Source organism: Castor canadensis, chromosome 11 (assembly GCF_047511655.1).
Source record: "Castor canadensis chromosome 11, mCasCan1.hap1v2, whole genome shotgun sequence".
Lineage (NCBI taxonomy): Eukaryota > Metazoa > Chordata > Mammalia > Rodentia > Castoridae > Castor > Castor canadensis.
Window position 1 is genome coordinate 77,580,852 of NC_133396.1, and position 13,766 is coordinate 77,594,617.

At 33.6% G+C, this 13,766-nt stretch overlaps 1 protein-coding gene across 3 annotated transcripts in view; it reads left to right on the top strand.

The window, feature by feature from the left end:
* The window catches only part of Tpr (translocated promoter region, nuclear basket protein), a 63,293-nt gene that overhangs the window by 14,365 nt on the left and 35,162 nt on the right, over positions 1-13,766 (top strand). For 2 of the 3 annotated variants that reach the window (XM_020161856.2, XM_074047238.1), the window contains exons 14-25: positions 1,741-1,848; positions 3,713-3,939; positions 4,645-4,808; positions 5,284-5,417; positions 5,508-5,656; positions 6,742-6,904; positions 8,109-8,243; positions 8,752-8,892; positions 9,789-9,954; positions 10,900-11,066; positions 12,322-12,474; positions 12,882-12,998. In XM_020161856.2, coding sequence (XP_020017445.2) covers positions 1,741-1,848; positions 3,713-3,939; positions 4,645-4,808; positions 5,284-5,417; positions 5,508-5,656; positions 6,742-6,904; positions 8,109-8,243; positions 8,752-8,892; positions 9,789-9,954; positions 10,900-11,066; positions 12,322-12,474; positions 12,882-12,998 — 1,824 coding nt within the window. The remainder of the gene's footprint in view (positions 1-1,740; positions 1,849-3,712; positions 3,940-4,644; positions 4,809-5,283; positions 5,418-5,507; positions 5,657-6,741; positions 6,905-8,108; positions 8,244-8,751; positions 8,893-9,788; positions 9,955-10,899; positions 11,067-12,321; positions 12,475-12,881; positions 12,999-13,766) is intronic. The other variant, XM_074047239.1, reaches the window with a different exon arrangement.

Below are 13,766 nucleotides of genomic sequence, written 5' to 3' on the forward strand. Positions count from 1 at the left end.
ACTTTTTGAAGCTTTACATCACACTAAAGCACCCCAATCACAAACTCTTGTGCTTTTATTCAGCACAATTATGAGAGCCTTTCATATTCTATAAGGCATTTGATAATGTTTTCTTCATGATTTTCTTGTGGAGGATAATTGCCACATATCTTTGGACCACTCTTTAAATTAAAATGATAATCCCTTTGTAATCAAACTTTCCTAAATTTAGCATAATCCTTCTTTCTCAGATGGTTGTGATAGCCTTTCTAGAAATGATAATATTGTTTTGACTATAGGTCAGAACTATTTTGATACCATCTCACAACTTGGCATATCTTAATATACATTATTGTGTTACTGTTCCTTTGCATTATTAAAAATATCAAGGCAGTTAATCATGATCCTTTACTTGAAGATTAAACTGTAAATGTTTTGATCTTAGGTTTCAGCTATTAATATGAGGAAAGTTTTTCCGTTTATTAAAGAAGTTTTATTTGAGGACAATTCATCTAAATTAATGTATATCTGCTATTCTAAACTGATACACTTAGATTTTTAAATTTCTTTCTGTTATGGATGAGGATTTTGCCTGGAGCTTATTATTGAGCAGGGTGTGTAGTGAGGTAGGAAGACTTCAGAATTAAAATAGCAACTGTTTATTACAGAAAAAAATATTTATGTTCCTTCTTTCTTAATGTACAGTGTAGTTAGAGAAATTCTTCTAGTATTTCTTTAAAACTGCTGGTGAACTTAAAGATAATTTCTGTATCTTTTTTATAGCAGAATTTTCTGTCCATATCCTGTACCATGTATCTTCTAGTCTAAATCCTGTAATGCTCATTTATAAGGCTTTAATGTTTGTATTACCAAATTGTTTCTACTTCATCACCTTAATTAGTCCTGTTTTGGACTTAATAGAGTCGCATCATTTCTAATTTCATGAATGTCTGTCTACTTCATTTTGTCACATACTTCTTCCTTCTGAAACTGGTTTATGCATAACTTTAAGGAAGTATGCTCAGAGGTACTTGAAACACCAGGATAAATAGGAATCATAGCTTGAATAGTAGTTAAAACAGTAGTATTTGAAAATAATGCATTAAAGAAGCAGAATTTCCATCAATATGAAATAAAACTAAGATTCCAAAATCTGTCCAATTTTGATGGTTTTACCAAAACTATTCCCCTAAACCTCTAATGATACTGTGCTGTGAAGCACTGCATTTGTCTTTGTTTTTAGTAGCCTTATGGTTTGTAGTCTGCTGCTTTTTTAGAATTACTGATACACTTTTTAGTCAATCAAGCCTTCTTTGTATCTTGCCCAGTATATTTTACTTTGGGCATTTATTTTAAAATGACCAGTATATTAAAGTTATACCTGTAATGTAGTCCTGTGTGTTTGTTCTAGTCACAGAGGTTTTGAGAGCATTTTTTTGATATTTTGGCAAGAGACTACAAATTTGGTACAGTTTGTAACATTATAGTTGACAATGAATTTGATGAGGAAGTACAAAATTCCCTATCATTTTTATACAGTGACAAGCATTTTAATAATAAACTTTATTTATGATATTAAGAAATGTCTTCATATCTTTCAGTATTTCTTTTTTGGTTGCTACTTTTTTGTAGAATATTTCATTTATAAGTTTATTACTACAGTACTTGAGCACTATATATTTTTGTTATTCATATACCTGCTTTATTTGTATGAATCATAGAAGGAAGTACAGAATTTTCAATTGAGTTTACATTTTAAAGGAGATTCAGCGATTGCAGGAGGACACTGATAAAGCCAACAAACATTCATCCGTACTTGAAAGAGACAATCAGAGAATGGAAATACAAATTAAAGATCTTTCACAACAGGTTAGAATATTTTCTTTGTTTTCCAGATTTTTTTTAATATTGGCTGCTGAGTAATGTTTAAGTCTGTTTGAAGATAGCTTAAGTAGAATGAGCATATAGGAAATTCTAATCAATTAGGAGCACCACTCTAGCAAAGTTATATCCTAGGCATTGTTTTTTCACAGTTCTTCTCTTTTTTTTCCAGGTGTTTGATAAATTTTCAAATTGTAGGTACTGTTTGCAATAAGGGCAGAAACAATTCAGAGATAAATAGTTTTTCTCCAGCTTCTATTCCCTATTGTTTTATGTCTCAGAATGTATGCTAGCAGACTGATGTGTATTCTTTCATATCTTTCTTAAATCTGTACACACATGAGCATGTGTGAACATATGTAAAATTTGTTTTTACTGAAATAAAACCACACTATGGTTTTGGTTTGGGCTTTGTTTTTTTTTTTTTTTGAGACTGGGTCTTGACTGACTACAAGCTCACTATGTAGTCAAGACTTGGGTTGAACTCTACCCTCCTGTCTCAGCCTCCCACATACTGACATGATAGGCAGGCACCACCATGTCTGGTCTGTTTTTTTTGTTGTTGTTTTTAAGAAACATAGTCTTAGGCTAGACATGGTGGCACATGCCTGTGATCTCAGTTATGCTGGAGATGGAGATGGGAAAATTACAATATGAGGCCAGTGCAGGCAAAAGTTAGTAAGGCCAGTGGTGCAGGTCTATAATCCTACCTGCAGTGGGGGTGAGGGGAGGATTGTAGTCCCGGGCAAAAGTGTTAAGACTGTATCAAAAAGTAAACTAAAAGTGGAAAGGGCAGGAGACGTAGCTCAAAGTGGTAGAGCATTTGCTTAGCAAGCACGAGGTCTGAGTTCAAATCTTAGTACTACAAAAAAAAGATAGAGGTCTTTGCTTCCAGCTTCTTTGTTGGACCATTGATTCCCAAAATTAAGCAAAATGCCTCGACTAGGAACCTGCACTAGGGTTTATGGTTAGACCTGTGACCCCCTAGACATTTGAATATTCAAATTGAAGTATGCTGTGCATCAGAGGACTGCCATGTGACGGATGACCCCCAAATAACGCTGTTCTCAAAAGTCTCTCTGTCCTCAACTGTGAACCCAATACCTCACACTAGTTTTCCTTTGCTTTTGATACAAATAGAATCAGGCAGTATGCTTTGTTTTGGAAAAAGAAAGAGAGAGCCATACACATTGTTGCCAATGTTGTAGGATGGCCCTGAGCTCTTGGGCTCAAGGCATCCTCCTTCCTAGTCCACTGAGTAGTTAGGACTGTAGGCGCCTAACTACCATGGCCATCTGCTGTGTTTTTGTTTTATTTTGTTGTTTTTTTAATGAACAAGTCAGTAGATGTAGTTCTATCTCATTCATGTTTTACTCTGAATTTGTTTATTTATACACAACACAGATCTACTAAAAGTATCATGTGAATGGCATTATATGCGTGCTTTTTATTTAAAAACCTGTTGTCCATCCTCTTCCCTCTGCCCCACCATATAATATATGTGTAAACACAGACACACAAATACACAATAGATGTGCATCTTTGTGTGGTCTCTATGCTATTGAATCTTGTTTTAGAAAAGTGGAGCCATATATTTGGAATTACAGTTCACTACTTTTTAATAAGTAATAACTTATATTATACTTAAAATAATTTTATTCCATTAAAATTTTCTTTACTTAGATTTTAGTATCTCAAATGATAATAGATAATAATGCTTTGTTTTTTAAGGTAATATAAGTTAGGCTAACTTGAAGATTTTTGTAAGTAATATTTTCATTTGAAATTTTTCTTCCAACATTCCCAGAATCAAAGCTAATACTATTATATAATACTAAAATTTTGTTTTTAGATTAGAGTGCTTTTGATGGAACTTGAAGAAGCCAGGGGTAACCATGTAATTCGTGATGAGGAAGTAAGCTCTGCTGACATAAGCAGTTCATCTGAAGTAATATCACAGCATCTAGTATCTTACAGAAATATTGAAGAGCTTCAACAACAAAATCAGCGTCTCTTGTTTGCTCTTAGAGAACTGGGAGAAACCAGAGAACGAGAAGAGCAAGAAACAACTTCATCTAAGTAAGCAATTCACCACTTCACTTGGTTCAGCAAACACTGAAACTTCTTTTTTTGTTGTTGCTGTTTGTGGTACAGCAGTTTGAACTCAGAGCCTCACACTTGCAAGGCAGGAGCCCTGCCACTTGAGCCACTATACCAAAAACTTCTTAATATGCCCCTAATAGTGCTGGATACTGGGGATATGGTGATAGAAAAAAAAATCAATCAAAAATATCCCCAAAAAACAGTTTAAATAAGTAAATCTAGTTCAGTATGACAAGTGCTCCTACTAGGGATGGGAGCATATAACTGGAGGTCCTAGCCTGAATTACAGGAAACAGGCCAGATTTCATAGGGAAGATTTGAATAATTACTCAAGTTGAAGAAACAGTTTTTTTCAAAAGATAGTATCTGATGCTCTAGAGAAGGAGAAATGGCTATAAAAGCATGAAGACGAGTTTAAGCTGAGAAAAACTGGTTTAATTTTTGCAAACGGATTTTTCAGATGGTGTTGATGAGTACAGTACCTGAGTCTTGTATGGTGAGGATTTTTTTAAAGTGGTTCTTAAAATAGCACAAAGGGGAAAAAATGATAAAAGAAATGAAAATAGGATGCTTGAAGGTAGATGCAGGTAGTTAGGTAATTTATGGAAGAAACTAAGTTTTCTTTTCAAAAGAAAACCCTTGATTCAGGCCTATGAAATAGAGTGATTTCTTTTCCTGCAGAATCTCAGAACTTCAGCTTAAACTTGAAAGCTCCCTTGCTGAGCTGGAACAACTCCGTGAGTCACGACAACATCAAATGCAACTTGTTGATTCCATCGTTCGTCAGCGTGATATGTACCGTATTTTATTGTCACAAACAACAGGGGTTGATATACCACTACAGGGTAAGTTTTTATGTTATTTTAATAGAGTATTTTGAAATATTATGTTAAGGAATAGATTTTGTGACCTAAGCAATAGGTGCTCTTAATATGGTAGCCTCAAATTTGACTACTATGTACAATTGATTATATAACATGCCATCAGTTCTAAGACATTGTTTTATGTATTGCTAAGAGAGAAGAAATACTGAGTATTGTTGACACCTCTACATTTTAGAATCAATGAATTACAATACTTATTTTAGTTTATGTTTTTAAAAAAATTAAATCTAAGTAATAAATTTCCTTTAATAAAATAAAAACACTATTAGTATGTTGTTTAATGGATTCCTTATTTCAGAACTCTTGTATTCTTACTTTTTCATTTAAATCAGATAAGCTTCTTGAATTGGTAATATGTTTACAGGTAAACATAAAATTAAGCTGACTTACAAAAGCCGACAAAATATTTCATCAGTCTTTCTCCTTTTTATTGAAGCTTCAAGCTTGGATGATATTTCTCTTGTGTCAACTCCAAAACGTTCAAGTACATCACAGACTGTTTCCACTCCTGCTACAGTGCCTGTTATTGAATCAACAGAGGCTGTAGAAGCTAAAGCTGCCCTTAAACAGGTAAAGATCACGCTTTTTTAAGATCATAGATTATCTAGGATTGGGTTTTAGAGAATATAGTGTCATCTTTGAATGATCGTCAATATTTAGTTACAGGAAATTTTTGAGAACTACAAAAAAGAAAAGGCAGACCGTGAAAAAATACAGAATGAGCAGCTTGAGAAGCTTCAGGAGCAAGTCACAGATTTGCGGTCACAAAACACAAAAATTTCTACCCAGCTAGATTTTGCTTCTAAACGGTAAATTTTCTTTTATTCAAAAATTAGTAAAATCAAAATATTATACTCCAATATTCAGATCAGTCAAGTTCAAGGGTTAATTTGCAGTAGTGTTGCTTTTTTGTGGCCTGTGTTCTAGGATGATGAACTGTTGTGGTTCATGTTTAATATTGGTTAATGATTATGGTGAGCAGTGCTAAGGAGTTAAATTCATTAGTTGAAGTTCATGTGAAGAATGTTGCTTGTTTCCCTTCCTGAATGAAAGTCATGTTGTTTCTATAGGTCTCTGATAAGTGCACCAGAAGATGAGAGAAATGGGAGCAAATCTTATTTAGCCTCTTCTGTTGTAGATAGAAGAAAAGCGAGTGCTTGATAGTCCTTGGAAAATTGACTTTCTTGGTCACCTACAAAGGAATAGTAGCAGGTTTCATTTTATGACTGTTAATAGGCTTATTGAATGCTTGTTTAGCAGGTTAGGGCAAAATTTATTTATACATAGTCTATGATAAAACTTATCTTTGTAATGACAGTAAGCAGGATTCATTTCCATACATATAATAGTTCAGCACCTCAAATCAAAGCATCTTTTTTTTTTAAATGTTGATACCTCAGCCAGCCATTTTCTAAAGTTTGAAGCATACAAGAGAAGATGAAGGATTAAAGAAGAAAAGGGGGATTGTTAGAAATCCATCTCTAGGCATACAGGAATATCCTAAATTGCACATTGCGTCATGGTGGGTGTCTGATATATCAACATTACATTGGCTTTTTCTCTTTTTTTTTTTGGCAGCCCTGGAGTTTGAACTCAGGGCCTCATACTTGCAAGGCAGCACTCTACCACTTGAGCCACTCCACCAGCCCTATATTGGCATTTTTTAATATGACTTTTTTTCTGTGAATAAGATTAAAAAATTATTCAACATGCAATGCTGTGTTTATTTAGAATTTGAATTTAATTGCTAACTATAGTTTAGAAAAAAAGAATGAAGGTTCCATAAGCCAACTTGTTTTATTGTCTAAAACAAGGCTATTGTGAAATTCTTCAAGAACCTAAGCAAGGATATAGTATTTCAGTTGCTTAAAGAATTAATTTTCTTCCATACCAGTTATGAAATGCTGCAAGATAATGTTGAAGGATATCGTCGAGAAATAACATCCCTACAAGAGAGAAATCAGAAACTCACTGCAACAACTCAAAAGCAGGAACAGATCATCAATACAATGACTCAAGACCTGAGAGGAGCAAATGAAAAGCTAGCTGTTGCAGAAGTGAGACTAGTACACCTCAGTGGGCTTGATTATAAGTTGCCCTTGATATTTCTTTATAGTGTTGCTTTGATTTTACTGACTGAAATGACTTAAAGGAGATGTTTTTGGGTTACAAGTCCTTATTGCATCATTTACAAATAGCCGATAGTGTCTTAGTTTGGTTATAATTTCTATTAAGATTGAGGAGAGAATAGTGTTTGCTTTTTATGTTTTTCTTGAACTAAGATTTCATTACAAGTCTTTCATCTCAAAAGAAATTTAGAAACATGATTATTTATAGCAAAGACTCATTTTTTTATCCAATTTGACTCATTCATAATAAAAGACATTGATTTATATTTCTGAATTTTAACCTGCTTATAAATGTCTGAAATTCACAAGACTTCCAAGAAAATATTATACTTGGCATACAATAAAAATTTCTTTCTCACCTTATTTTTGATCACTACTTATAAAGCAGGTATGTTTATCCCCCATCCTGTCTGTGAGAAACATATTCAAGAGCCAGTAAGTAAGCTGCTTATTTTTGGCAGTCATGAGACACAGGCTGATTCGGACTTAATCCCAGTTCTAGTTCTGTTGGCTGTATTCTGTCATTTTCATGTAGCTCCCCTGCCTTGTTGGGAAGTGAGCCACAACACTTCAAAACCAATACAGTGAGTTTTTTGGTTGATAATTAATATGACTTATCATATATGAATATTTGAGACTACTGAGTTTCCAAGTACTCTTCCAGACCCTCAGACTTAGAGTGTATTCTTTATGAGAAGGTGAAAAAGCAAAACAAAAAAATCCTCTAAATAGGTCAGTCATCACTTTCAAAGATGTGCTTAGGAACTGATTTGTATTCTAAAATGTGCATAATTTAATAGGATGCAGATATGAACTGTAGCATGGTTACACAGTTGTGCTTCTTTATTCTGCCGTTTTAGATTTTTATTGCTGTTATTTTTAAAGCCTGGTTTGTTAGAGCAAAGTAATGATAAGTATTTGTGGTAAGTGAAAGATTTTTCTTTTGATCTATTAATATTCACAATAACTTTGTATTTCAACATGTGAAACTTATATTTCTTTATACGAGGAGGTGTAGCATCTAAATATCATGAAGAACTATATGATAATGAAAGAATCATTTTAATTTTGTAATCATGTTATATCTGGCACAATGTTTTCACCATTTTTTCTTTTGCTTGTATCCCTCAAGGTAAGAGCAGAAAATTTGAAGAAGGAAAAAGAAATGCTTAAATTGTCAGAAGTTCGTCTTTCTCAGCAAAGGGAATCTTTGTTAGCTGAACAAAGGGGACAAAACTTGCTGCTGACTAATCTGCAAACGATTCAGGTAATCAAGTAAAAAACACATGTAGAGGAAAAGTTAAAATAATTTTATTCTTCTGTATTCTTAATTTTCCTCCTTAGCAAAATGTATCTGTTATTTTTGTTATCCATTATGGTCATGGAATTTGAGGGCTTACTAAAAAGTAATTTAAATAAAACTTTAAAAGAGAATTGATTAAAACCTTGCAGTTGGCATGTTTGATCCTCAAGTCTAATACTGGGTTCTGTGCAGCATAACTTTACAAGATTAACATTTTGGTTTTGTTTTTCCCTAGAACTTCGGGAAATATGGATGACTGATGTAACATACTTCTTTTTTTCTCCCCATATTACACATATACTTTAAAATGCAAAAGGCAAAAATTTTCTTGGCAAATAGTCTAGGTCCTAACTTTTTCATGTATTGCATGTTTTGTAATTCCATAATTCTCTGTAGTCTTTAATTTTTCTTTGCATTGCTATTTTTTTTTTTAACTTTTAAGCATTAAACAAAAATCTTTAATTTATCTTAGGGAATACTAGAGAGATCTGAAACAGAAACTAAACAAAGGCTCAGTAGCCAGATAGAAAAACTGGAACATGAGATATCTCATCTAAAGAAGAAGTTGGAGAATGAAGTGGAACAAAGGCATACACTGACTAGAAATTTAGATGTGAGTCTATTGGGTTTTAAATTTCTAAACTTTATGTTTCATAATTAATCTTGTCTGTGGACACATTGCGATCCAAGTTGAAATGTGATTTTTCAAAAACTTCTTACAGACTAAGCTTTTCTTGTTTTCTTGGGCTTCATAATTCTGATTGTGAGTTTTCCTCTGCCTAAGTGCTGAATATTTCTGTATGTTAATTCTCTTGAACTTTGTTCTGGAAGTTGGTAAAGTTAATTAAAAATAGTTTGAGTCTTTTGAGTTTTGCTTTTTTGATGTAGGCCCGGAGCAGTGCTTCATTTAGAACTAATTATTCCCCATTACCGAGGCAGGACCTTCCTAAGTACTAAGTTGTCCTGTGAATTAGTCTTTTCCTCAGTCTGACTGCCAAGCACAAGGTGGTGTTGCTGGCTTTCTGTGGTTAGGTACTCTTCACGGTAAGTTGGATGATTCCATCGTGGGGTAACCTCATGCACTGATCACTAATCTGATGAATATTCAAGGGGTACCCTCTCTCTGCATAACTCCACAGAGTTCTCTCATCTATCAACTGCTTCTCTCTGATATTCCATCTTAGGAACTTGAGCTGCTTAAGCTCCCAGGTCTCTCAGGTCTGCATTCTCAATTCAGGGAGCATGCTGACCTGTTTCTTCCCTCTTCCTTGTGACATATTCTGGAACCTCATTGACTCAGTAAACCAGGGCATTCTTTTGTTTCCATCTCAGAGATCATGGTTGTTTCATATGCTTTATCTACTTAGTTGTTTCATGTGGCAATGTAAATCTTTTCTCTGTTACTTTATCTAGTTAGAGTTATAAGATTTATAGAAAAGAAATCTTGAACCTGTAGCTACATAGAAAAGGAAAGATAGTCATAGAGTTAATGTAGTTTTTTTCTTACAGGTTCAACTTTTAGATACAAAGAGACAGCTAGATACAGAAATGAATCTTCATCTTAACACAAAAGAACTATTAAAAAATGCTCAAAAGGAAGTTGCTACATTGAAGCAACACCTCAGTAATATGGAAACCCAACTTGCTTCTCAGTCTGCACAAAGAACTGGTAAAGGTAAATAAAGTAGTCGTATATTAAATACATATATAGGTACTTCTTTAGGTTTGTAGACTGTCCCATAAATAAATACCATTATCCTTCTCAAATTCTAATAAAGGGTAAGGAAATCCCTTTTGTTCTGTACAGTAAATCTCAGTTTGAGGCTTAAATTAATAAATTTGGCAGACTGGAAGATTATAAAACAATTCTACATGGCACCTGACCATGGTATGTTCTGAGTTTTCCAATTCTTGAAATCTTGTTTGTGCATGTGTCTGTGTTTGCTGCGGATCAAACCTAGTACTTCACACATATTAGGTAAGCACTCTACCACTGATCTATACCCCAATGGAAGAAGCAAATAAGTAACTATAAGTATGTAGACACACACATGTCTGATACATGTATGTAATGGATATATAACTATAACCAGAAATTCTTTCTTGTTGCTTTCATATGATAAACCATTCTTTTCCATGCATTTAGCTGTTAAGTTTAGATTTGTGGATTTTGCTTATTTTTGCTTTTAGGGGAGCTAGGGATTGAACCCTGGGCCTTCTGTGGAAGGCATGCACTATACCACTGAGCTATACCCCTAACCCCTAGACTAAATGTGTTATTTAGTGTTTTAGAGTAAATGTTTAAAAAGTTAAGAATCTAATTATTTCTTTAAATATCTACCTCAGCTTAGTGGAAATATATCATGTTCTTTTCTTATATATTACTTGCTTAGTTTTTATAACAGATTTCAAATATTTGAATTTTCTTGGATGAAGTGACATATGAAAAGTAGTTTTCATCTTGGTGTTCAGCATAGATTGAAATATATTTTATTTTTTAAGTAATTTTATATTTGCATCTTAGTTCTAAGTTATATACTCTTTGACAGTAGTCACCTCTAATACCATTTAAAATGTTAATTTACAGTGTCATTTTTAATAAAGTTATTGTGTCTCTTAGGTCAGCCTACTGACAAAGAAGATGTGGATGATCTTCTGAGTCAGCTAAGGCAGGCTGAAGAGCAGGTAAATGACTTGAAGGAGAGACTCAAAACAACTACTAGTAATGTGGAACAGTATCGAGCAATGGTTACTAGCTTAGAGGAATCCTTGAACAAAGAAAAACAGGTATGTATGACCCTGAAATTATGTATTTACTTTCTTTTTTAATTTGGAACTTGCTAAGTCTAAGGCACTCTGGTATGCATTTGACTGGCATCATTCCCCTTACTACCTGAAAGTTCTTGAGTCTAATAAGCCATATAAAAGAAAAACCACAAAATTCATAAAGCAAGGGAGGGAGAGAGTGATTACTGTGGGAAAGTAACAAGTCAAATGTTGAGAAAAATGAGGTATTAGGAGAGGTATTTGTTTCCTGGGTACACATGGCTTCACAAAATAGACGATAGTTTTGAGTGAAGGTATCATCTGGATAGTCAAAGATCGTAAAAAGATATTCTATGTAGTAGGAGACCTCAGCCAAGGTAGAAAAGATCCAGATGATGGCATCTAGTGTTCTGAATTTATGAAGTCAACTACTGAGAAGCAAATATGAAAGATTTAGGACATCATGTCGCATTGTATTTTGTTGGCTTATTCAGAACCACTGATATTCTTTAACATGTCATAATTAAAAATTTTTTTTCTTTACAAAGAGTAGAGTGGTAGATTGGAGGATACAAAATTCATTTTGGAGACTCTCACATTACACTCAAGCCACAATTTATTTCAGTACTGTGCCTTGAACTCAGGGACTCTTGCTTGTTAGGTGATTTACCACTTGAGCCATGCCTCAACCCTTTTTGCTTTTTATTTTATTTTATTTTTTATAGACTCCTTTGGTTATTATGCCTAGGCTGGCCAGGACCACAATCCTCCTGTTTACACTTCCTGCATATCTGGGATGACAGACGCTCACCACCACACCCAGCTTTTATTGGTTGAGATGCAGTCTCGCGGTTTTTATCTGGGCTGGCGTCAGACTGTCATCCTCCAGTTCTCTGCCTCCTGAGCAGCTGGGATTATAACATGAGCCACTGCACCCAGCTTAGGACCACAATTTTAAAAGATCCTTTTGTGGTTGGCGTTAGTGACATCAGTGTGTGAGGAAAATACCTTTCAGAAGTACACAGACAGATTTGGCAAATGGATATGAGGAGATAGGGAGAGAAGAGAAATTGAAAATTTCATCACAAAGGAAAAAAATGACCAATGAGAGTTAGTTTATACTTAAAGATTTACAAAACACATTTTCTAATCAACTTTTTATTAACTCTTTTCAAATAAAGAATCATTAATTTTAGTAATTGGTGAAAGCTTATAAAATTTGGTAAAAGTAATTTTAAATGTTTATAATTTTTGTTTCTTACTGTTTGTTATGAAGGTTACAGAGGAAGTACATAAGAATATTGAAGTTCGTTTAAAAGAATCAGCTGAATTTCAGACACAGTTGGAAAAGAAGTTGATGGAGGTTGAGAAGGAAAAACAAGAACTTCAGGATGACAAGAGAAAAGCCATAGAGAGCATGGAACAGCAGGTAAGTCTTTAAGCATAATAATCTTTCTTTATGTGTGGATTGAATTTATTTAACTAGCTATTTGTTAACATTTAGTTCATCTCAACAGAAATCGACTGCTAGCCAACAATTTTAATTTTATGATTTTCTCTATTCTGTACATCTCTGTGTTTCCTTTGAAAATTTCAGACCACTTTGTATAATTAGGTTGTAGAACTGCTTTTTTTTAGAAGTCTCTTTCTCAGATTTTACTTTTGCAAACATCAGTAGGGAGTAAATACAGAGTTATAAAACTTGAGCAGTAGATCATGTCAGGGTATATAACTATATGAAGTCTATCAGCAGTCCTTACATCTTTTGTTATAATTTCCTCAGTACTTTCCAAGTTTGTAGTTAACTCTGGTGTTAATCTTGTCCTCCCTTTTTAGTTATCTGAGTTGAAGAAAACACTTTCTTGTGTTCAAAGTGAAGTACAAGAAGCTCTTCAGAGAGCAAGTACAGCTTTAAGTAATGAACAGCAAGCTAGACGTGACTGTCAGGAGCAAGTAAGTATTGTTCTCAGAGTCATCTTCTGAGAAATAAGCTTTGAGCCTGAAAAATGGTTCTTGAAGTATATGAATGCATTTGAGGTGGTGAACCTTATAAAAATACAAGATTATTTCTATTCTTGTACAACTTTGATTAAGTTAAAAAATGAAGATGAAAGCTTAAAAGTTCATTCTCCATAAATAAGATGATACTTACAAATGGGAAGAAATATAAAAACAAGAATAAAAGACCAAAAGTATACTTGTGGTCATTTATAAACTTTGCTATACTATTGTTCGCTAGATGTAGTTATAAAATGAAGTAGACAATGTAGTTAAGATACTTTCCAAAAAAAGTAAAAACCAAGGACCTCTGAAAAGTATTTGTAAATGCATTGCTAAGCTTGTGCAGACTTCTATGCACCTCACTTTATAAAACTTTATAAAGGCCAGAACCTGTATTTTTAGTGCATAGATGTACATGCAGACACGATAAATCTCTTTATAATGTTGTCCTGATGAAAGAATAATAAAACCCAATTCAGAGTGAGATTTTTTTTAAATGGTAGAATGGAAAAAATAAATATGTGGATATTGGTAAAGTTCTCATTTTTACTTTAGATGGTATATAATAGCTATTCACTTCATTATTGGTCTTTATTGCTTAAATATATGTACCATGTATATATATATAGATACATTGATACATATATTGACACACACACATACACACAGATTGTATCAATATTCCTTTCAAAATGGAATACAGAGAGGAAAGACCTCACA